Source organism: Panthera leo, chromosome C1, assembly GCF_018350215.1.
Source record: "Panthera leo isolate Ple1 chromosome C1, P.leo_Ple1_pat1.1, whole genome shotgun sequence".
NCBI lineage: Eukaryota > Metazoa > Chordata > Mammalia > Carnivora > Felidae > Panthera > Panthera leo.
In genome coordinates, this window is record NC_056686.1 from 195,457,789 (window position 1) to 195,482,815 (window position 25,027).

Genomic DNA, 25,027 nt, shown 5'->3' on the forward strand with positions numbered 1-25,027 from the left:
TTTAATTGGTATCCAGAAGCTTCTAAAAGGCTTTAAAAAATAGCTTCATTAAAGTTTAATTGCAAAAAGCTGATGAAAAATTAAAGACAAAGAGGTACCTAAAACAAAGATTGTAAGACTGTCCTAACTTCTACTGCTCCCCTCTATCTTCCTTTATTTGAGCAGCCAATCTGGTAACACTATGTCTGAACTGCACTTCCACTCTGAAGAGACTACAAGACCTAAACAAAAGTCCACCAAGTTAATGGCTTTATAGGCATCCCTGCATCTACCTTTGAAGGAGGGCCTCCATACAGTCCACTCCCAGAGCTGATGAGACTCTGAGAGTTTTTCTATTAAACTGCTATATTTACTCCCCTAAGCAGCCAAGGGGAAACTAAATTAAAATTAATTTTAAAAGCCTTGACAAATTTTAGTAAATATCAGAATTACATGCTTCACTTTAAACTCCACTCAGAACCCACAGATGGGATCTGGAAAAACTGGCAGAGGCCAGCTAAGAGTGAGAATTCTTACCAGGGTCACCTCCCCCTATATCCCTGTCTGTAGTAGATAAAGGAAAATAAAATATCTTTTATTTGTCAGTAGATAAAGGAAAATAAAATATCTTTTGTATCCTCTTTGGGGATACCTCTTGAGTCCAAGCGGTCATTCAATATTGCCAGATATATGTACTGCTTGTCCCAGCTGAAACCTGACAAGATATTTAAAAGAAATGTGTAATATTTCTTTAGTCAAAAGCTGGAAAAATTGGAAGCTGATATTCAGAGCCTGGTAAGAACCTTTTTTTTTTTTTTTTTTTTTTTTATGGCTTTATCCCTAAGCAAATTGAAGATAATGCAGTGGATGGGTGGACCAGCCTATAATGTCATTTAAGCCACAACCCAATTCTTTGAGGAGTTAGAAGCTTCCTTATCTTACAACTCTCTATAAAACTAGAAATGCAGCTCTTGAATCAATTTGAAGTTCTTTATTCAATTTCAATATTCTTTTTTTAGGAGCCCCCAAACCACCCCTATTTATCAAAAGTCTTGTAAATTATGGCCTGAGGAAAACCAAAGTCCTTCTTGGAGAAACCTGAATTCCTTCCCTGTTAATTCTTATCTAGACCATCCCCAACTCCTAAGTCTAAAGGAAAGAAAGTCGATTTAAAAATACAAACTGCACCTGGTTGGTTAACCATCCAACTCTTGATTTTGGCTCAGGTCATGATCTTGCCTTTCATGAGTTTGAGCCCTGCATTGGGCTCCACGGTGACAGTGTGGAGCATGCTTGGGATTCTCTCTCTCCCCCTTTCTCTCTACCTCTCCCCTGCTCACATGCATGCTCTACCTCAAAATAAATAAGTAAACTTAAAAAAAAAATAGAAATACAAACTGCTCTACAGCAAGATTACTTGTTAAGGACAAATTCAAATCCTAAATGACTTCTCCACAAATATTAGTAATAAAAAGCTTGAGCCACAGAAGCTATAAGGTCTCTGTTTACTTCTACCTGTATGTTTATATGAGCCCATATATACGTGTTATAGATGTGTGGTATTTTTCTACCTCTAGAGGGTATTTTACCTAAGTTAATTTGTAAAAGAAACTATTTAATTGGCTTAAACAAAGAAGCACTTATACAAATATAATATTCTTAAATTCTGAAAAATATAATAGAAACTTAATCCAAATGACTTTCAGGTTCAGGAGATAGTTGGTATTAAAGCTAGTTTGAGTTTGTTGGGTTAATTAAAACAGGCATATTTTTAGAGTTATCAGCATTAAATATAATACTTTTATTCTATCTAGGCTTCTAAGAGTCAAATAAGTTCATATATCTTACAAAATTTGTCAGCAAGAAAAATAGCTTGAGATGATAGCTGACTTTCCCTGATGTATCATGAAGTTTTTATGTGTAGTCCAAACATAATTGTTAAGAACAAGTAAGTTAAGTAGATTTAAGTAGTATAAAAAGGTTTTGGGTGAACTTTTTAAATAGTTTCCTCAAATATTTGGTAACCCGAAACTTTAAAAAAAGTTTTGCTAGGTTAAGTTAAATAATGTCAAGTTAAATTCATTGAATATCTAGATAATTTCTAAATAAGGTAAAATATTGAACACTAATTACTCAACATAGGTTTACCCATTTTTGTTTCCTTTTACAAAGGAATTAAAAATATTTGGGTGTAGGAGCACCTGAATGGCTCAGGAAGTTAAGCACCCAATTCTTGATTTTGGCTTAGGTCATAATCTTGCAGTTTGTGAGATCAAGCCCCACATTTGGCTCTGTGCGGAGTGTGGAGCCTGCTTGGGATTATAATCACTAATAAAATAATATTTGAGTCTATTAGTAAATATGTTTTATGGCATGCTGAGAAATTTTCTATGAGAAAGCAGGTTTCTAGAAATTATAAAAAAATAGTTTCCAAATCTGGTAATCTATAGAATGTTAATGTAAAAGACAGTTTATAATCTCTTATTTCTTAGCTTTCACCAAAAGTTAAAATTTTCTTAGGGTTAAAATTCTAATATATTAACTAAAACTACTAGAAATAATAGGGGAAAGAAATTTTATGTGCATCAGGACTGGCTAAGGTTGGAATGAATTTAATTAAGAAAAAGTTTTAATATCAAAAGCAACCTGGTACAAAATTATCATTCAGTTTTCTCAAAGGACAAAGTTTTCTTGGACTATTGGTTTGTTCTTGATAAAAGACTGTAAGGTGGGGGTGGGGGCACCTGGATGGCTCAGTTGGCTAAGCAACCCATTCTTTTTTTTTTAATATATATTTTTGAATGTTTATATTCATTTTTGAGACAGTGAGAGACAGAGCATGAGTGGGAGAGGGGCAGAGAGAGAGGGAGACACAGAATCCGAAGCCGGCTCCAGGCTCTGAGCTGTCAGCACTGAGCCCAATGTGGGGCTCGAACTCATCAACCACAAGATCATGACCTAAGCTGAAGTCTGGTGCTCAACTGACTGAGCCACCCAGGCAGCCCTCAAGCAACCAGCTCTTAATTTTGGCTCAGGTCATGATCTCACGGTTGTGAGACTGAGCCTTGGCTTGAGCCCCAAGTCAGGCTCTGTGCTGAACATGGAGCCTGCTGAAGATTCTCTCTTTCCCTCTCTGTCTGCCTCTCCTGTGCTCCCTGGTTCATAAAATAAAATAAAAATAAATAAAATGAAATGATTATAAAAGGTTTTTCTTTACCTTTTAAAGTAATGCATCCAGAAAACAAGTATTCTGTGTTTTGTCAAAATAATTTCCTGTGTTTTTTTTTTTTTAATTAGGTCTTTGATGATGTAAAAAAAATTGAATCTTCTCTTAAAAGAGCTAAAGATTTTTTTTTAACAACTAACTTCTGTATTTGCCTGCAAAGTCTTTAATTGGCACCATGTTTAAATTAAAAATTAAGCACTGTTTTAAGGTGATCTATGTTCCTATTTGCCCAACGGCTGTAAAAACTTTTTGATATTTTTAGAAACCACAAGTGTTGGTGAGATGTGGAGAAAAAGGAATCATCTTGCACTGTTGGTGGGAGTGCAAGCTGGTACCATTGTGAAAAGCAGTATGGAAGTTCCTCAAAAAGTTAAAAATATAACTACCCTATGATCTAGTAATCACAAACCTGAGTATTTACCCCAAAATCAAAAAAACTAATTCAAATAATACATGCACACCTATGTTTATAGCAGCATTATTTAAAGAGCCAAATTATGAAAGCAGCCCAAGTGTCCATCGATAAATTAATGGATAAAGAACATGTGATATATACATATATATAGTGAAATTAAGCCAGCAAGAGAAAGAGAAATACCTTATGATTTCACTCATATGTGGAATTTAAGAAACAAGATAAATGAGCAAAAAATGAAAGAGAGAGAGAGATAGAGATAAACCAGGAAACAAACTCTTAACTATAGAGAATAAATTGATAGCTACCAGAGGAGAGGTGGATGGGGAGATGGGAGAAATAGATGATGGGGATTAAGGAGTGTACTTGCGATGAACACAAGGTGATGTATGGAATTGTTCAATCACTATGCTGTATACCTGAAACTAATATAACACTGTGTGTTAACTATACTGAAATTAAAGTAAAAGCTTAATAAACAAAATTTAAAAATAAAGTTTTTGGTATTTTTGACAAAATTCCCCAAAATCAAATCCTATATGAAGTCTTTTTGATTTGAAACTAACTTTGGGATTTCCCACAGGGTCTCTGGAACATTTCAAAAGATATTTTTTCTCTCTTTATAAAAAGGATCATGTTAAACTAATCAGGGTTGTTTGAAATGCTAAACTGCATGGGAAGCATTGTCAAATAAGAATCACTACTAAGCCTTCTTTATGTTGTGTTTGTGTAGGTATATGTTATACATATTCCAGGATTATATGACATTCTTGGAAATCTGGTATTATCAGTCATAATTTGTTATTATCTTAAAATGTGGTATATCACAAAAATTGCAAAATTTTCTTGTTAATTTCATTAAAATGAACTCTTATCAGATCTTAATAATAGATATTTTTAAAAGTCTTTTGTCATTTACAGACAGTTATAGTTTTACTCAAATGTTTTTGCACAAGTATTCTTGTACTTCATCTGCAAAAGTACTTCATCTCCAAGGAGATTCATGGAAAGGATTTTTTTTTACTAGTTCATGTTTTTTGATAAATCTAAAATCGCAAAACTGAATTGGGTGAGAATTTCCAGAAAAAATGAAAAAACTGGATTCAGGAAGAACAAGGATTAATATGGGACTGAGTGAATTGACGAGGACTTTTTATCTGAAACATTGCTGGTTCTTTAATGTTCTTTTTTTTCAGATTTTAAGAATTTTTTTTCTCTTTTCTCTTAAACTATCAATAATTTGGTAAAGTATACCTTTGTGAACAAAGGTGAGACATTTACATTTTCTCCCTACCTAATCCCTCCAGAATTAGAAAACTCTTGAGCATTCTTTTCATGGCAATATAGTTAGTAATTTGCATAAGTTCAATGAGATTCTGTTCCCTTTGTAATAGGATTGATTATATCACCAAGGTTTTACTAGAATGTCATATTTGAAATAGATATGCACAGACTCAGACTGACCAGGCAGTTTTAAGGAGCTGAGATTGACTTTACAGAGGCAATAAATCCTCTTAGAAAAAATCAGCCTGGCACCTTGCTTATAAAAATCAGCCTGGCACCAGCAAAGCAATCTTTAAAAAAAGCTTATATGGTCTGTCATTATCTTGTTGCACTTATGTAAATACTCAGGCCAAATCTAATGCAAACAAATCAGTTTCACCATGATTATCCTTAGAGAACAAAGAAATGGGGATAATTAGGAGAAAAAAATTATGTGTGCACCTTTGTCTATATCAGATTCTAATCCTGTTAATTGTCTTTGAGATTTTGTTATATACCTGTAAACTAGACTGACACCTGAATTATTCTAGTTTTCTAACAAACAAACAAACAAACAAACAAACAAACAAACTGGCTATGAATCTCCAAACTAACGTGTCCAACTTTCTCACAGTCTTCTGACATGGAATCACTAAGAACAAAGACTACCCTTGAACCTCCTTGGAAGGTTCCCATATGGTGGCCAAACCTGTACGGTAGCCAAATATCAGGGACATGGATCCTGGATATACATCTCACAGTTGAAGAAGTCTACGCCTGACACCTGGTCCTGTGAAAATGCTAGAGAACTCCAAATCAGATTGAGGTAGATTGCTTCCCTCAACATGCCAGTTCAAGATGTCATACTTAAACTAAACTTGGAATGCTTCCTTCTTCCCTTTCTTTCCTTAACTCTAGTATTGGTCTGGAAAGATAATGCCACCATCCATATTGCCTTTGTCATTGCAAAGAGGGTAGAGAGTTAAATTCTGGGTCTTATGTGAGATTATTTTTTTAATGTTTATTTATCTTGAGAGAGAGATAGAGAGAGAGAGAGAATGCACACAAGCAGGGGAGGGGCAGAGAGAGAGAGGGAGAGAGAGAATCCCAAGCAGGCTCCACAGGGACAGCACAGAGAGCCCAAAGCAGGGCTCAATCCAATGAACCATGATATCATGACCTGAGCCAAAATCAAGAGTCAGATGCTTAACCAACTGAGCCACCCAGGTGCCCCAGATTCTGGATTTTACGACAACTTTTTTTTTCAGGCTAGCAGAAAACCTAAATGACTCTTGGCTTAAATGGACAAATGAAAAAATCCTGCAAGTGAATCCATTAACATGCCACTTAATGGGAGTTTGTGTCCTGACAGCATTTATCTTTGTGGTTGTTATTATTCTCCTTGGGCTTGTTAAAGCCCAGATACCTGGCACATAGCCAGACAATGTCTTTTAGATAATCTAAGTGTGCCTACAACTTTCTACAAAGATATCTCATTGGCTGATTCCCCTGGATTTATACTGTTGAGTTAGAAAGGAATTACCAGAAGGCATTCATGACGGGATTCATTTCCTTTGGCAGGGTTCTATTTCCCTGGTTAGGAGTAAAGTTAAATGAGAATGGGTTCAAAAATCCTTCCTTAATTCTTGAAATATTGCAGAATCTGCTGGTAAGACCATAACCGCCCAAGAAATATCCATAGACTCTCTGACCAAAGTTGTCCTTGATAACAGAATAGCCCTTGATTGTCTTTTATCTGAACATAGAAGTGTTTGTGCTACTGCTGACACTACCTGCTCTACCTGTACTAACATTTCTGGAGAAGCTGAAACTCAGTTAAATAAAGTCACTGAGCAAGCCACTGGGTTTAAAAAAGGTGTCTCCTGGGGTGCCTTGGGTGGCTCAGACAATTAAGCGTCAGACTTTTGATTTCTTCTCAGGTCATGATCTCACAGGATTGAGTCTTGCATTGGGCTCTGCACTGACAGTGTGGAGACTGCTTGGGATTCTCTCTCCCTCTCTGCACCTCCCTGTTTGCACTCTCTTCCAAAATAAGTATATAAACATTAAAGAATAAAAACAAAAACAAAAACAAAACAAAACAAAAAAAGATGTCTCTTTCCACAGGGTCTTAGTTTGCCTTATTTGATTTTGATTGGTTTGGGTCTTGGGGAACATGGCTTTGAAGTGCATTTGAAACATTGAAAATTATTCTGCTTATAAGAATCATAGTAATCTCTCTGCTGTGTTATATTCTCTCAAAAGCTTTAAATACATGTTCATAGGTGCTATCCACCAAGCAAATGATCTCCCTAAGAATGGAATAGGAGGGGAAAAAAGAAAAGAAAAGAAAAAAGAAGAGAATAGCTACCTTAAAAGTTGTTAAACTGAAGTGGCTTATGAATATCACAGAGATTAAGCAAAACACATCATAGCCTATGAATACCGCACAAAGGATCCACCAATGCTGTGAGAACTACAAAGCAGTAGCTAAGAGTGGTGCTAATGCTTTAAATTTTGATCATACTTCTCAGTTAAGGTGAGAGTCTGATCAAAATGGGACAAATTGTTAAAAAGGAGACAGCTGGCCCAAAATGGAGTCACTTGTACTAAACTCCACATCAGCAAACCAAGAATAACATAATTGCAGTTTCAACTCCCAGGAACATAACCTGAACCAGTAAATGTGGAATTACCTGGTCAACACTAGTGAAATAATCTGTCAGATAGAACCCTTCCATTTCCCTTTGAAAAGCAACCTTGCCTGAAAATGCATTATTTTCTAAAAATTTCCTTTTTCTGCCTCATTTCCAACTTTAAAAATTGTTCTTTTCTACAGCTTGATAGAGCTCCTTTCTGTAGTTAGGTATGATGTTGTCAGATTCATGAATTGCTGAATAAAGCCAACCTGATCTTTAATTTACTTAGTTGACTTTTTATCGTTTAACATCTTTTAAATTACTTGATAATAGTTTAATACTTGATGGGAAAATCCTTCCACATAGCTCTTCTTTTCAAATGTATGGCTATCTTATTAATTGTATTTTATTTTTATAAATTTAAATTTAAATTTATTTTTGAGACAGAGATGGGGAGAGAGCAAGCCGGGGAGGGCAGACAGAGAGAGAGAGAGAGAGAGAGAGAGAATCCCAAGCAGACTCCACAATGTCAGCACAGATCCTGACGCAGGGCTCCATCTCAGGAACCATAAGATCATGATATAGGCCGAAATCAAGAGTAGGACACTTAACCAACGGAGCCAGCCAGGCGCCCGATTAATTGTATTTTCCAGAGATGCTTTAGACTATTTTTGCTTACAAATAAACAAACAAATAAATAAATAAGCAAACTGAAGATGGTTAAATGTGTAGCTAAATTTTAGAAGAACTGACATTTTCATAGCATGAATCTTCTCATTTTGGAATGTAGTAATTCTCCATCATTTAAGTTTTCTGTTATGTCTTGGTAAATATGGTAGTTTTATTTTTATTTTAAATGATCAGTAACTATGTCAGTCTTTCTTCCCATCCTTTACCCTCCACCTTCATCTGTGTTCTAGTCAGTGAATATAATAAATATGTCTTGGAAACATACAATATCCTCACTGTACAGGAAAATTATTACCTCCAATAACAGTTATTTGAGTTCAAGAAACACTCAAATTAGAACAAAAGCTAAAGGCATTCTTGTAGTGATAATGGTCTATCAGCTCCATCATAACAAAATTCATAGGCAAAAGAACTTTAGATAAGCCAAAAATAACCATCATCAATGAAGTAGTGATATACAAAAACTATATTTGGGGTCAATTTTTTATAACTTCACCATAAATTAATACAGTGACTATTTCTTTTGAAAATACTCATGAAAATGGAGAATAGCAGCCATGATAATATTATAAGTTATTCAATAATGCATAAAATGTGTATTTGCTGAAGAAACGGAATATGTCTGATACTAGACAATTCACAATTCTTCTAATATAATGTGAAAAAATGTGGCTGAACACAGAGAAAATGGTAAGTATCCAGTTATCCCTTCTTTTCCTTGTTATTTCCATGCCATTTACTTAATTTCTCCTCCAACTAGACCAGTTAAGTCAATAAATAAATGATACATCCTGGGTTAATGCAGCACAGTACTCTAAAGGGGATATTTTTTTCTAGATTTGCCCAATTCCCTAACCAGGAGAGTAGTATGTATTTGCTTTTCTAAGTGTGAAATCTCACAGTTTTTTCTATTTATGTAGCAAACAGTGAGTATGAGTGTTCTATTTATCAATGGACAGTCTGATGTCACTTGTAGATAATTTTTAAATTTTCTTTTTTTTAATTATTTTTAAAGCTTATTTATTTCTTTTGAGAGAGAGAGAGAGAGAGAGAGAGAGCGCAAGAGAGAGAGAGAGAGAGAGAGAGAGAGAGAATGAGAAGGGGAGGGGCAGAGAGAGAGGGAGAGAGAGAATCCCAAGCAGTCTCCATGCTGTCAGCACAGAGCCTGTTGCTGGACTCGAACTCAGGAACCATTATATCATGACATGAGCCCAAACCAAGAGTCTGAGGCTTAACCCACTGAGCCACCCAGGTGCCCCTGAAATTTTCTTTTCAATAGTCAAATATAGTTATCCTAATGACAGTCAGCTTTTTGGCTGCAAAGATATGTCATTCAAAATAAAATGTCATGACTACTATAACAAAATTCTTCCAGTGGTAACAATTCCAGATATTTCTGACTCTTCTTCTCAATGTCCTCTCAATAATCCTTCAAATGTGTACCATTCACTCTCTAATCTTTCTGATTAGATTGCCTATCTCCACAGTTTGCACTCCTGTAATGTAAATGCCTGACATTAAGCTTTTTGGTTATAATGTAAGTGCCCGACATTAAGCTTTTATTTGCTGATACATCCATTTCAAAGTCATCTATCTTAAATAAACGTATGGCAGCTGTATGACACAGTTACTTGCAAAACACCTAGAGAAGACAGGCTGCCCCCAACCATGAAGTTCCCCTTTTAGAAAGCCCTGGGTTACCTAGAAAACTGACCACTCCACAGACCTTTCCCCCTCCTGCACCTTGATTCCCACTCCTCTGCTTTAAATCTGCCAAGGAAGAGTGAACTTGTCAAATCGTTGGCAGTTTCATTTCAAGTGCCTTGACCCCAGTAAAGGCAGAGAGCCCTGGGTCTGCACTTACTATCTCTCTCTACTCACGACCTTAATGTGTGGCCCTAGGACAGGCCATGTATTCTCCAGGACTTGTGAATAAAACAAGTAACCTTGTTTTTTCAAAGTTCCCTTATAATTGTTGCAGTGGTGCACTTTGTAATCATAATAAGAACACCAAGGGCAAGTCAAGCTGCAAAGTTGGCTCTGGTCAGGGAAATATCTAGCTTTAGGGGCTCACAGGACCAGGTAAGTACCTAAGAGCCTTCCTAGCCAAGAGCATCACTACCAACAGGCTGCAACCAACACAGAACAATTTCCTCAAACTATCTATGTCTATGTTTATCTGTGTCCATAACATGTATATCTATAGCTAATTACTGCACACAGGAACACATACACAAATAACCAACCATGAAAGACACCTTGAGCAGAAATCATCTTTTTCAATCTTTTCATTGTATAAGTGAGAGAACTTGAGGAAAGTGAGGTTCTTGAAATTGAATTTGTTCAGGACTGTATCTCTGGTCTCCTGATGCCCCCAGTTCAGTATTCTTTTTGGCCTTTTCAAACATTCTTCATTTTGTCTTGTACCCAGAGTATTTCCAGAAAACAGGCACAAGTTTATATACTTCCTTTATACTCCCTTAATCTTTAGCATGACATTGAGCACTAGGTCTTAAATCTGTATTAACTCTATTACATGGAGCATTTCAAACAACTATATCTCCTGTAGTTAAAACAAACAAAAACATCCATTTCTTTTAAATCTTTGAAAAACATCATCAAATTACAGCAAATGTTCTCAACTTAAATCAAAACAAACACATAATAGGGGAGATTATTCTCTGATTTTCTACAAGTTAATTACTGGGTCACTTTTGGAAATGTCTTAGATGAACACAATTTTAGAAATGTATGCAAGTAATCAATTCATTGCAATGTTTCCCTTAATTTTACAACATCTCCAGAAACTACAAATCCAAAAAAAGGAAAATAGGAAATAATTGAAATCGATAAGCAGGCTTATGGTCATGCAAAGTTATTAGTAAAATACAAGAGTTTTAATTAAAGACGTTGCCTTTTTACAAAGGCCCCCTGTTATGCTGATTGATCGAGCCTGCTGGCTCAGCTCTTTCTCTTTTCCCCATTAGCTCCCACTTGCTTTTCTCTGGCCTAATAGGATATTCACCACATCGGAACTAACTTTTTAAACAGCATTTATTCCACAAAGATTGTGAATACAATTACACTTTAGACAAATTGTATGTGTATGCATGTGCATGAGTATAATTAGTGTTTTATTTTCATAATTTGTCACTTTGATGTTATAAGCTACAAGAAACTTTTAGAAATATCATGGGGAAACGTACAATTTAGTTTCTAGCTGTTACAATTTCTTGTTGAAATTCTGAGGAACAAAAATACCTAATTGTTTTCTTAGATTTTAATATTTACTTCAATAAATTTCAGATATATTTTAGAATAAAAAGGATACACACACACACACACACACACATACACACGTATACATATATTTCTAAAGTTCGCTCTAAAAGTAAATAGAATCCATAAGCCAGGCCAAGTTAGTTTTATTTTTTTCTATTATTAAACTGAAAGTTTTATTATACTGCAACTACTGAAAGTAATACTCTTGGTGCACAACATAGCAAATCACTAAGGAAAATGCTAAATATTTTTAAAATTTATCTAGCATATTCTCTAATGTCTGTATAGAGACATTAACACAGAGTGTTGTCTGGAACAAGTTTTTATTTTGCCAATATAGTAGTACCCTTCATTTACAGTTATCTAATAACAGAACAAATACGCAGCTCGTGTTAATTTCAATGACTTTTTTTTTTTTTTTTTTTTTTTTTTTTTTGAGCGAGAGAGAGTCAGGGAGGGGGAGAGAGGAAGAGAGAGAATCCCAAGCAGGCTCCACACTGTCATCTGTTCTGTCAGTGCACAGCGGGATTCAGAGCTGGATCTCCCAAACTGTGAGATCATGGCCTGAGCCTAGAGCAAGAGTCAGCTTAACAACTGAGTCACCCAGGTGCCCCAATGACATTCTATTTTTAATTAAAATAAAGGATTATGAGATAATCTAGCTAGGAAGAATACTGTAGAAGTAAGAGGTGAATTCCACCAGAAGGTTTCATTTGGTTAAAATAATGTCTTAGCTTTAATTGATTTAATGGACATTTCCAGGGACAGAAGTATTATCTGTTCACTCCAGTAGTTGAAACATACATTCCTCATTAATTTTTGTGGTGTGATATTTCGGTTTAGGAGACAATTTTTTTAGCCCATTGTCAAATGCATTTACACTTTTCAATTAGTTTCTAAGCAAGAAATGTTCCTTGTAAAGGAACTGAGAAGACAAAGGGGTATTTGCTAGGGAATCAGCCTAGCAAATCTTAGTTAAATAATCAGCAGCTGAAGACATAACTACTTTAATACAAAACTGTGTGCAAAGGCTAGGAGAATTAAGTTGTAATATTTTGATACATGTTTTTCTCCCTCCTACCTCAAAACGCAGTTCTAACTCAGATGGCACCAGGTCTAGAAGGGCAAAAGGAATGTGTAAAATGAAACAACACACTGCCTGATAATAGGAGGCTGGAGACAGCTGGCCTGATACTGTGCTTAAAGATAAAAAAGGACATGCAGTATCTATTTTAAATGAGATAAGTGTGCTTCATACATCTTGCAGGGAAAGAGATAACTTTGTCCCTTTAATCATTATTACTTATTCCTTGAAGCTTAGTCTCTCACACACCAACTTCTAGAGCTCAGACCTTAGGACGCAGTTCTTATGAATAGAGAGAGTTGTCATTCTTACCAGTAAGCTTGCTAAATAATACTTCTATAAGCTTCAGACTTCACATAGCAGATAAGTTTGTCTCCCCTGACATGACTACATTAATCCACTGAATCAATTTACTTAAGCTGTGCTGCGGAGCAATGCGGCCACGATTTAACTGAGCTTCAAAGTACTTTCAAGTTTGACTCACTGCTCCACATGTAACGCAGCTCTCAGGGTCCCATCCTAAGTTTTATTTTGACCTTTTGCAATGTTAAAAAGAAACAACAGGCCCAAAATGGAGTCACTTTTGCTAACCCCCCACCAAGGCATAATACATAGCCTAATTGCAGTTTCAGCTTCTCCCGGGAGTGGAATTTTAAAGCAATCAGTCTGTAATTTCCTGGTCAGCACTAGTGAAAATTTTGCCAGATAAGACCCCCTAAGACCCCTGGCCTTCCTCTAAGGGAAGGCAAACTTGCCTGAACTAATCCACTGTTTTAACTTGCTTGTCCCACCCTTCTTCAGCCTATAAAATTCTTCGATTTTGTACAGCTCCTCAGAGCACCCTTCTGTTTGCTAATGGGATGCTCTCTGGTTCATGAATCATTGAATAAAGCCAATTAGATCTTTAAAGTTACTCAGCTGATTTGTTTGTTTGTTTCTTTTTTTTGTTTTTGTTTTGTTTTGTTTTTTAAACAGCATCACTGTCAGAGACATTCCTGTTAAGTTTATAGGGGAAGGCTGCTCTACATTCAACATGACAAAGGATTTATGGAGAAGAAATTCAAGTTACTTTAGAAAGTCAGATTCACGAGGAAAGCAGGTAAGAATAAAACACTTAGCTAGAGTCTACAGGCAAAATTTACTTACTTTAATATTGTAAAAACTCTTTACGTTGTCTAAAGATATGTTTTTAAGGAATTTGTTCAGAAAAATATTTTCTATTTTAGAAAAAAAACATTAAATAAAATAGCTGCTGTCTCTAGAGTTGACAGTGTGAATATTAATTATTAAATGCTATAAGGGGAAAATGACACACTTAAATTATTCAACAGCTAATCAAAGCTCACAGTGGCATCCAGTCCAGTACACAAAATTTATTGCAAAATGCTACTAAATTTGACTTAAAATGTACACAATTCTATTACAATTTCTAGAAGTACGCATTGTGAACTATTGTCCATAGTAAGCTGTCTATTTATTCACACTCTCCATTTCACTAGATCTATTAAAAAACAAAACTCCTTCCTCATTTCTTCTTTTAAAACTCCTGCCTCCTGCAGACCTCCCCTCAAGCTTACCATTGTTGCACTCAGCATTTTTGTTTTGCCATTTTTCTATTCGGAGATGTTTTCACTCTGATCAACACTGCTTCATTTCACCTTAACAAGGCATTCATCATCAGGAGCTTGTTCTCTCAGAGCCTGAATGTTTTGTCTCTACCAAGGCTTCTTGCCACTTAGTGACACTAAGGAAAATTCTGGCACATTTGCTGTTTTAGGAAGAGACACCTGTGGGAAGATGTCAGCTTTGATATGGTGTGGTGAGTGAAATGGATTCTTCAGTTTACTTAGCTGACTTGTGGAGTTTTTAAACACTTTTACTTTCCTTCCCTAATGTATAAAAACTCTCAAAAATAATTATCCACAGAAGACAGGGAAATATTTGACAAATCATAAAGTTGAATATCTCCAGAGAAGCCTTCACTGAAGTGAATTTATTTCAGTCATAGGAAAAGAAATACTTTCTAACAATATAAGACTACATCTTTTAGATCCCATAATGTACTTTGTATGGTCAAGCAACAAAAACAGAATATTGTCAGAAACTTGCACAGCCCAGATTTTCAGATTTCTAAAAAGTTCAGTCAAGGTTCAGAGAAGTGTCTGTCAAATGGGCCTAAGGTTAAGTAATATATTGTAACTAATAGAAAGGCTATCAGAAATCTAAAGGAAGCCTGAAAAATTTTATAATTTTAAAACATTTTGATCATGTATGTTACATCTCTACGGAATCTCTCACAAAGTCTAATTCTAAAAAAAAAAAAAAAAAAAAGATCGTATTTCTAAAATTCAGTTCTTAAAATAAGTATGCCTTTGAGTAGTTCCAAAATACATTTTGCCTCAGGATAGTGTGCTCTTTAAATATGGATGAGTAATTTACCTTTCAAGTAGCTCAAACAAGGAGAGAGAACAGGAACGAATGTCAAGGGCAAGAAGCCTCCACTTCACTCCCAGGGTTTTTGCTTTTTCATTTCTCATCCACAGGTATCAGCAGTTTTCAATGGATAAAATAGTTTTCACAGGATAGAACTGGACTACAGGAATTTCACTTCTACATGCATTCATTCAGAATTAGGATGGATTAAGTGTTCTAACAGTATCTCTGTTAATGTATTAAAATATTAGCTATTAGTTATTAGGTCCTTAGTATATGCCAAAAGATATTTAAGCACTTCAACTACACTATTCTATTGAATCTGATTCCAAAACAACAACTCTCTGAGGTAAGTGCAATTATCTCCATTTTACAGAAATGGTAACTGAGATTTAGAAAGATTAAGTCACTTTCCCATGACAAAGAAATGGAAAGAACTGGTATTTGTATCATTTGTCTGATTTCAAATCCAATGTCCTTGTCCACTAAGCTGTGCTATACAATGTGGTATACAGGAAGCTGTTTTATCTTTAAATTCAAGACACTCAGGTTGTGAAATCCCCAGTATTAGCTGCATAAATTTAACAACTCCCTGATCATTTCCTCAGCATACATTTCCCCAATTATAAAATGAGGTAAATGTTAACTATCCTGTTTAACTCACAGTAATATGGTGAAAGTAAATTTTAAAAGGGAAATTTTGGGGGGGGGGTGCCTGGGTGTCTCAGTTAGTTAAGGGTCCGACTCTTGGTTTCAGCTCAGGTCATGATCTCAGTTTAGTGAGTTTAAGCCCCACTGACGTGGAGCCTGCTGGGGATTTTTTTTCCTCTCTCTCTTTCTCTCCCTCTCTCTCTACACCTCCCCTGCTCATGCTGTCTCTCTCTCAAAATAAATAAATAAACTTAAAAAAGATACAATAGAAATCTTTTATAGACCATAAAGATCCATGCAACTAGATATTTTTCTAAAATTTGGATTTGCATATATCAGATATAGGTAGATATTTATTGAATTTCACTTTGATAGGCTCTGTGGAGTAGGCATAGTGACCATTAAGCCAATTTTAGGTCATTACAGTAAGCGTAATTTCTATGCTAAAAAATTAGGTGAATTAAATGATTTCATGCTGATGATTTGATACATGAGCTGTGACTTGCTGATTTTCTTAGTCACGACTGTCTTGCCTAACGGGCACCTGGGTGGTTCAGTCGGTTGAACATCCAGCTTCAGTTCAGGTCATGATCTCACGGTTTGTGAGTTCAAGCCCCGCGTTGGGCTCTGTGCTGACGGCTCAGAGCCTGGAGCCTGCTTCAGATTCTGTGTCTCCCTCTCTCTCTGCCCTGACCCCACTCACGCTCCATCTCTCTCTCAAAAATAAATTAACGTTAAAAAAAAAAAAAAAAAAACCACTGTCTTGCCTAAGCCAAGTCTTAGTGGGGTCCTAGCCAAGACCATCCCCACTTGGCGGCAAGTAAAAATCCGCATTTAAGTATACTAGAAGAATACTGTGTTTATTTAGGCACCAAAGGGTAGAAATGCGGCTGGATCTCAAGAAGGCCTGAGAACCAGTAGGTAAGAGTTGTTTTTGTCTCTGATTCTTGTTTGCTTCTGCATGACAGATTTATTTAACAGGTTCAAAATGGAAACTTCCGCTAAGTTTAATATCTTCTCAAGTTCAAATTTTTAAGGTAGTATAACCAGAATTTCTGGATCTCAAGTCCAAATTCCCTGGGGCAAGAATCTCATTGGCCCAACATTGGTCAATATTTACTCTTATTACAAGATTTCTCATTCTTAACCTTCAGTACTTTTTAAGTTTTATGTTGTATACTTATTCTTTGTTTGGATGGGGGTGGGGTGAAGTTATCCTGTGCGCTCCAGGTATCATCCCTGGCCTCTACCTACTAGATGCCAATAGATGCTCCCCCTAATCTAACTCAGTGTTGTAACAACCAAAAATATTCAGGCATTATCAAATGTCCCCTGGGGGCAACGTCACCTCTGGTTGAGAAACACTGTCATGTGACTAAGGGTTAGAGCATCACACAAAACAAACATAGCCACAGTGACTCACCCCTCCAGAAGTAGGTAGTTCCCAAAGAAAGACAGATGTCTACTTGGACATTATCCCAAGTTGTCTACTATAAGAATAACACATGTTGGTGAAAATTATGATTTTTTTTTACTAACTTTTGTATATTTTTTACTAACATAAATAAATCTCTAAAAATTAATTAAAAGTTTCAGAATTTTGAGCACTGTATGAATTAAAGGCATATTTAACTTTCAAAATTAGAGAATACTCATGTGTGTTGTTTTCTCATTCTGTCCTAACAGAGTGATTTCCAAGATTTTGGCTCATGCATCCCTATCAATTAGAGAATGATTATTCAGCATTAAGATGATAATAATGATCATGATAATAATAATAATGAGAAGAAAAAGGAGGAGGAGGAGGAGAAAGAGAAGAAGAAGGAGAAGAAAGTAATTTACACTACATTTTTCTATTCTACAAAATTCATATAAAATGCAGCAAAAATTACTTAAGAGTTTGATTTGATTTCATTCATTAATAGTATTATTAAAAGTACTATATGGGACTTCTGGTCCAGAAAAGATGGCATAAATCTATTTCTTCCTTACCAAGAGTAGCTGTATTGTGGAAATAATGCAAAAGGCAATAATGCAAAGGAGAATTTGAAGGGCATTGAAGCCAAGGCAAACTAGTTTGAAACCCTGAACTGGACAAACAACAGAATAGTAGGCATCTATGTTTCCCTACCCAACAGAAGAAAGGAATCCAAACTAGCATTTCCTAAATGTAGGCTAGCACAGAAAACAGCCCAAGTAGGCTCCTACGTTCCCCGATTTAACATGTGGACCTCAAGAATGCAAGGTGAGCTAGGTGTGCCTGAGAGGCCCCTCTCCAGAACACCAGGGGTAGTTGGGTGGATCCGCCAGGGGGGCCCAGCCACAGCAAGCAGCCAGGCTGCAAAGTTTCCTTGATCCTTTGGAAAATAAGTAAGTTGGTGAGTGAGTAAAATTCATTTTTTAATTTGACATCTCAGAAGTTTTTTGACATGAGAGGACCTATGGACATTTGCACACTTTAACAATTTCCACGGTTACCTGCCACTTCATCACAAAGTATTACAAGGATTCTTTTATATTTTAGAAATCTCAACTTTGTGCAAAAGGCCACATCAATGTTATTTCAGCATTGTGTGTAACTTGGTTTCAACTACTTTGCTATTAGAATATTGTCTACAAATAATTGTAGTAAATTTATTTCACACATTGATCTTTACAATCCTGCTTAAAATTCTTGCCAAAATATAACTGTTGTAAACATTATTTCTACCAAAAAAGTTAATTTAAGTCTACACTATGTTTTATATAACTTCTTGACAAAGACCAAAAAGTTTGATAATACACTGCCTTGCCCAGGGAATAGGGAAACAGGAATTCACATACATTGCTCCTGGCAGAGAAAACTTTTACAAACTCTATAGAAAACAAGATTTCCATGTTAGTGATCTCTATCAAATTACATAAATATGTGTCCTTGACCTTGCAATGACCACTTCTAGGCATTAATACTATAAGTAAATTCATTCACATATGCTTAGATTAAAAAAAAAAATTAAAGTACATGATAGCATGTAAAGCATGCTAACATTTGAGTGAAAAATGGGAAGGAACATATACATATGTCCTACTGTATGCATAAATTGTCTCTGGAAGAATACACAAAAGTAGCCAATAACATTTGTTGCCTAGGGATGGCTGAAGGACAGAGGCAGGACAAAAGTGGGAAAAAAATTTATTCTATGTTCTTTTTTATTTTATCAATGTTAGACATGAAAATGTCCTTGAATTAAAACAAAAAAAAAAAAAAGGAAAAAAAAAAGAAAGAAATCATTTACCAGTGAGAAAATATTTTTCCTCTATCTTTTTTCTTTGTTGGCTCACAATAATGTAATTATTTTCCATTTCCTTATTGAAAGAGAATCTAATAAATATGAACTGAGACAAATTAGAAATATCTAAACTTTCAACCAATAGTATAATAAATTTCTACAATATCTAATATTTGTATATTCATATTTTTAATAACATTTTCTCTGTCTTCTATGCTAATGAAAGGAACACATTTCAAATTGCCACTACACTATTTTTCATATATTATTCCAGCTGTTGTTATTGTAGCAGGAAAGAAGAAATATCTTTACCATTCATATGGAGCATTTTGTTTTTCCTTTTTAAAGAAACTATTTATCCTTAAGATTAGTGAAAGTTCAGTGCTGATTTAAGTATGGCTTTAAGAATGCTGAAAAAAAAAGATACTTGTCTTTGTATCCAATATACTTTGTAAATGTCTTAGCAGTGATGATAGCTTATACTTACTTTAATGACTAATACAAGAAACAATATACACAAAGGGCAGGATATAGTCAGTCATCCATAATTCATATAGTTAATATTTCTGTGCCTAGAAAAAAGTGGGGACACAGTGCTCTTTTTCTTTTTCCTTTCTTTTTTTTTCTTTTCCTAATGAACGGATGGTGTTATAAGTACTGGTTATAAGTACTGAAATCTCAGTAAGTACTCAGTACTTACTGAGATTTCAGTACTTATAACCTGAAATGGAATTACCATTTGGTGCACATTTGAATTTCTTGCTTTCTCTGATATACAGACTCTTAAGTCATAGTTAATATCACCACATCAGTGTTGTTAATAGCATTAACTTGAAAACCACAAAGAAATATAAGAAGCAATTACATACTATGTTTCATTTGCAAGCAATGAAATTAGGCAGTTTACTTGAATAGGAGCAAATCTACCACAAAGAAGCAAAAGCTTATTTTCATGTTTCTGAGGACCAGAAGTGTGAAAAACATGAATTATTAAAATCACTTGATCATTTCAAGCCTATTCTTTCTCACTGTTGAACACTTACAGGTCTGGCAATGATTTTCTGTGGGTCCCCAGCATCGGCCAGTACAGGACTTATGGCAACGTCCACCTGTCGGAGAGGAAAGAGCGCACACACACATTACCATCTTTCACTCTTTGACTAGGAGTAACTCTTCAAAGCAAATAGTCTTGCTCCTTTCTGAGGATTTTTATATTTTCCTATAGCTGAAACATAGCTCATAAAATGCCCCCTTTAAGTAGCAAAACCTGAATGTCAAATACATGTGAAGCTGAAATACAATCTCCTGATACTCAAAATCTTCCCATTATTTTATAAGAAAAGGAAATAAGTTGAATTTGTGAATTTTCCCAGATAGTTGTAAATATTTACATGAAATAACTTTTACTTTGACTATTGAATATTTTTGTTCTATTGATTCTATGTGATTCTATTCTGCTTGATATAATTTCAATAGTTCATGGCTAATTGATATTAAGGAATAAATCAATAGTTAAAAAGAATTTGAAGTCTATGGAAACAAAAATATATTTTTACAAACACATGACAAACCATCAGAATGAAAAGGTTACATACATTATTTATTTGTTTATTTATTTATTTATTTTAATTTTTTTAATGTTTATTTTTGTGAGAGAGAGAGTGCGCATGCACATGAGTGGGGGAGGGGAAGAGAGAGAGGGAGACACAGAATCTGAAGCAGGCTCCAGGCTCTGAGCTGTCAGTGCACAGTGAGATGTGGGGCTTGAACTCATAGACTGAGAGACACTGATGTGAGCTGGAGTCAGAGGCTTAACTGATTGAGCCATCCAGGAGCCCCTATACACATAACTTAGAGTCTCATTTGAGGGAGGATGTCATAAAGAGGATGTGACAACAGGTTGACCCTTGAGCTAGACCTGGCCAATGGGAGGCTCCTCGCTCCCTCCCCTGTCCTTGTAATGAACATCCTGCCTACTATTCCCCTGCTAGCAGTCTGAAAGGATGTAACTTTGAGAGAGTAAGGTGATACTGGGGCCATCTGAATTGAATATGTTACTGAACCCGTTTAAAACCTTCATATAAACTTAAGAGTCTGGTAGGCAGTTATGGGGATATACTTGTCTTGTGGTTGTCCAAGATCACCCTGGATATGTTAAAGACCAGCCTTGTATGTAAGTTACCTTGCTTATTATACCTGCCACCTATCAATCTGGAGTGGTCTCCCTATGTATTCAGTCTTCCTTGCCCTCCATGCATAGGGACCAATTTGCAAACCAACATCTTTATATAAAAGTTTCAAGCATTTAAACAGATAAATTTTTTAGGAAGTTTAATTTCAATTATTTGATATCCTTTTTTAAACATTTTATTGATACCATCTTCATTTTCAAATACGAGCCTTTATCTTCTGTAGCACTATCTTGCTCTTAAGAACTCTGCTACTCTGAGTATTTGCCTCAGCAAATACAGTTATCCTACAGAGAAATTTTCCTAAGGACACAACCATAGAGTATTAGCTAGAAGAAATCACATATAATGATTTTCTTTGAAGTTTGTTTCTGAATTTCATAGGTTCACCCTAATATTGGTGGGTATAAGGGTATATAGAGTGGGGTTTTTTAGAATAAAAAGTATACATGAAAATCTATTAAAGACTAAAGCTTTTCTATAACAGTTCTTATTAAACCTTCTCTGTTAATTTTCTAACATTATTATGAATGAGTATACACCCCTACAAGATGTTTACTTTAACATAATTATACAGTAAAACCTGGGATTGTGAGTAACTTGTTATGCAAGTGTTCTGCAAGACAAATAAACATTTCTAATAAATTTTAACTTGATAAACGAGCAATGTCTTGCAATACAAGTGGTATGTGATGCTGAATGTCACATGATCACAAACTGAGCCAATGGTTCTTGAAATTTGCTTTGATATACAAATGCTGTGGATTACAAGCATTTGTCCAGAATGAATTATACTTACAACCAAGGTTTTACTATATCTTGAAAGTTATGAAATAAGATTGTATCAGATCTTTCCTCTTTTTCTTGACCCACAGGTCTTAACTCTTCAACTTGAAAGACCTTATAACTTGGGCAGCTTTTTTTTTTTTCTTTTTTCCTCTCTCTTTCTCTCTCCCTATGAGACTGCCTGAGTGAAGCTGTTATGTTAAATGCTTTCACAGTTAAAGAGCAGATTCAGCAGATGCACTTTTTCAGGCTGAACCTCAGGCCATCCAAATGGTCTACCCTTCTGCAAGTGAACAGTACGATTTCCAAGTTAAGATAACACTTAGGCTCAATTCCATTCACCTTCTTAAAAGTATGAGGATCCTTGCTACAATAGAGTTTATCTAGAGCAATTCTGTTTGTGAACCACTATTGCTGACATCACCAGTGTATAATATCCTGTCACTCTGCCATCTGTTTATTTAGATCCAAACACATTATGACTACATAATGCAAGCTCATTCTCACTGACAGGAAAAGGACTCCATCTGGCCTGAACAATATAACTTTAATCAGTGATAATGATAATTATTATTAAAAACCTACTGGAGCTCTTTTGTACAATGCTAATAAATCTAATTTGATTTATACCAGCGGAAATTAGAAAGGGCTGTGAGACAAAATGGGAAGCAGTGAAAACTTTGAGTACAAACTTTTTATGAGAAAGTAACTAATGTTAATATATTTCTTTAGATGTGTTAAAATATTTTAAATCGACCCATTAAGTGGTCTGTTATTTAAAGATATCTGAAACAGAGGATGATCATCTACTATTTAATCTATGACTTCTTTAATTGTGTTAGCGGCCAATGAAATATTTAGTTGTGTTCACTGTGACCAGAACACTATTATAGCTGTGGGGGGCGGTGGGGGGGGGGGAGCTAAGCAACATTATTTTAATACACTCAGTATTCCTCATTTATTGGATTATATATTTTCTACCTTCTTATTCTTGTAGTTTTGATATACCACCGAAGACTTTTGCCTGGATCCAATACGAAAAGGAGTATTACTAGAAATTAGGTTTATGGTTCTTGACAAAGTATCATGGCAAGGCCCACCTAGTTGTAAACAAATGATATAGTGTGCCACCCCAGCCAGACACACACGAAGTTTAAACAATTTAACCTTGACTATCATGCTGTTAGGAAATTTTGTTTGGCAGTTTCCATTTTGCATTCATATTTAAATAGAAATATGTATTACTGCTGTAAAAGGAAGCTAACAACATCTGCCTCCTTACTGAGATTTTACTCGGTCATATATTCCCTTCACTCCTTTTGGAAACCAAGAGAAAGAGGGTCACTTGGCACACACATTCCAGAATTCTATTACTACACATGTGTTGGAGGGCCATGACCTATGTGTGCTTCCACAAATGGTTTCTCATTCTGGCTCGCCCTTCATTTGACTGTCTTTGACCCTCTGGAATCTGCCCCCACATTCAGTTCAACCTTGGGCGGTATATGGCAATTGGGCAAATACTATTTTCACTAAGTTGTTCCAATTAAGTATCAAAATATCTGGCCAAAATCGGATTGGAGGTATTCCCGAATTAATATATTTGCCATACTCTCAGGCCTGCAACCTTAGTTTGATTCTTCTAGACAACTGGGTAGTGTAGTTTTATGGACTAATGTGTTTAATATGCTTTAAAATATGCTTTTAGATTTTTCTTTCCAACATTTCTGCTGCACACAAATGTAAAAAAATGAGAAGGGAGACAAGGGGTTTTCTGAGTAATTACCTATCTAGGTTAGCAAAATAAAACAAAACAAAACAAAACTACATACTTTTTTCCTCTACCTTCCTTCCATCTATTTATCCAAAAGTATTTTTTCAGTTCCTTCTATACCTGTGTGTTAGGAACCATGTAAAGTATTGAAACAGATATGGTTACTTCTCTAATAAGAGTTTAGAATTAATTCAGCATTATTTTAAAGGGAAAGGGTTTTGATTAGTCTGTATCTAACATTCACCTTCTATGGGGTTTAAGGAAAGAAGCCAACAAATCTAAATTTTTAACAGTCCTCTAGCTCAGGAAAGAAGAGTTGGATGGGGTCAGGTTGAGCTGGGCCATTTCCAAGTTAATGCCTGGTGGCTTGGAAGTCCACTCCATTCCTTATAGGGTAATTTATCTATATGACATCTAAAATGAGATCAGGGGAGAGCACTTCAGTGGAGAGGATAAGTATGGCCCATGACGGATCTCTCCCTTGTCTTTTACAGAAAGAAAAATACTTTTAACTATGGCCCAACATCTTACTGAGAAATTTCTGTCTTCTATTCTCAGATTCTCAGGTATGCAGTGTCTCAGGAGGCCTGATTTCAAGAGGAAAAAAAAGGCCATGTATTCACTCTTTTAGTGTGTATTAATTTTATAAATCACTTCTCTATGTATTTTAAATGAGAACAGCAGAAAGACAAAATCCATACTAGCCTATGTAAATGGAAGAAAAGTTTTGGGGCACTGAAACTTTGCCAGTGCTGTCCAAATATGTCTTATTTCCATGTCTCAGTATGCTACATGATTCCTTTCCATTGTTTATTTCAATAATTCTTTTAAAACTATGTGAGGAAATATGCTACTTAAAAATAAGAATCTGACATTTCCATTCAACTTAGTGATAACAGTTATTTAAATTAATATTTCTACCTCCTGTCATTTTGACTCAAAGAAGTGAAATATAAAACAAAACAAAATTTCAGACAAATATTTCTGTCACTTTAGCAACCATTTTAATCTTTTAAAGTAAGTGCTGATTACTGCACATCAGCATTATTTTAATTCACAATCATTTCTGCTTTGACAATGCATTATTCATTGCAGAAGCTAGCAAGTATGACTAAGTTTATCTTTTATGCTTGTCCAGAAGTTATTAAAATGTAGCTTTTGCATTCTTTTTTTTTTTTTTGTAGGAACTAGAGTCCCTGAGCCACTTCGATATTTTTAAGAGTCATAAATTCATGTTAGAAGTTTTGCTTGTTCGTAGGACTACCTGACAGTAGAGATGGGATTTAATATGTACCTCTGGACTGCTTTCTGCAAGTAATATGCTAGGACAGTTGAAGAGTTACAAAA

General features: G+C 35.3%; 1 protein-coding gene across 1 annotated transcript in view; it reads right to left on the bottom strand.

Moving 5' to 3' along the window:
* Positions 1 to 25,027, bottom strand: part of ERBB4 (erb-b2 receptor tyrosine kinase 4) — a 712,433-nt gene that overhangs the window by 325,687 nt on the left and 361,719 nt on the right. The window contains exon 5 of the mRNA XM_042948704.1: positions 19,975 to 20,040. Coding sequence (XP_042804638.1) covers positions 19,975 to 20,040 — 66 coding nt within the window. The remainder of the gene's footprint in view (positions 1 to 19,974; positions 20,041 to 25,027) is intronic.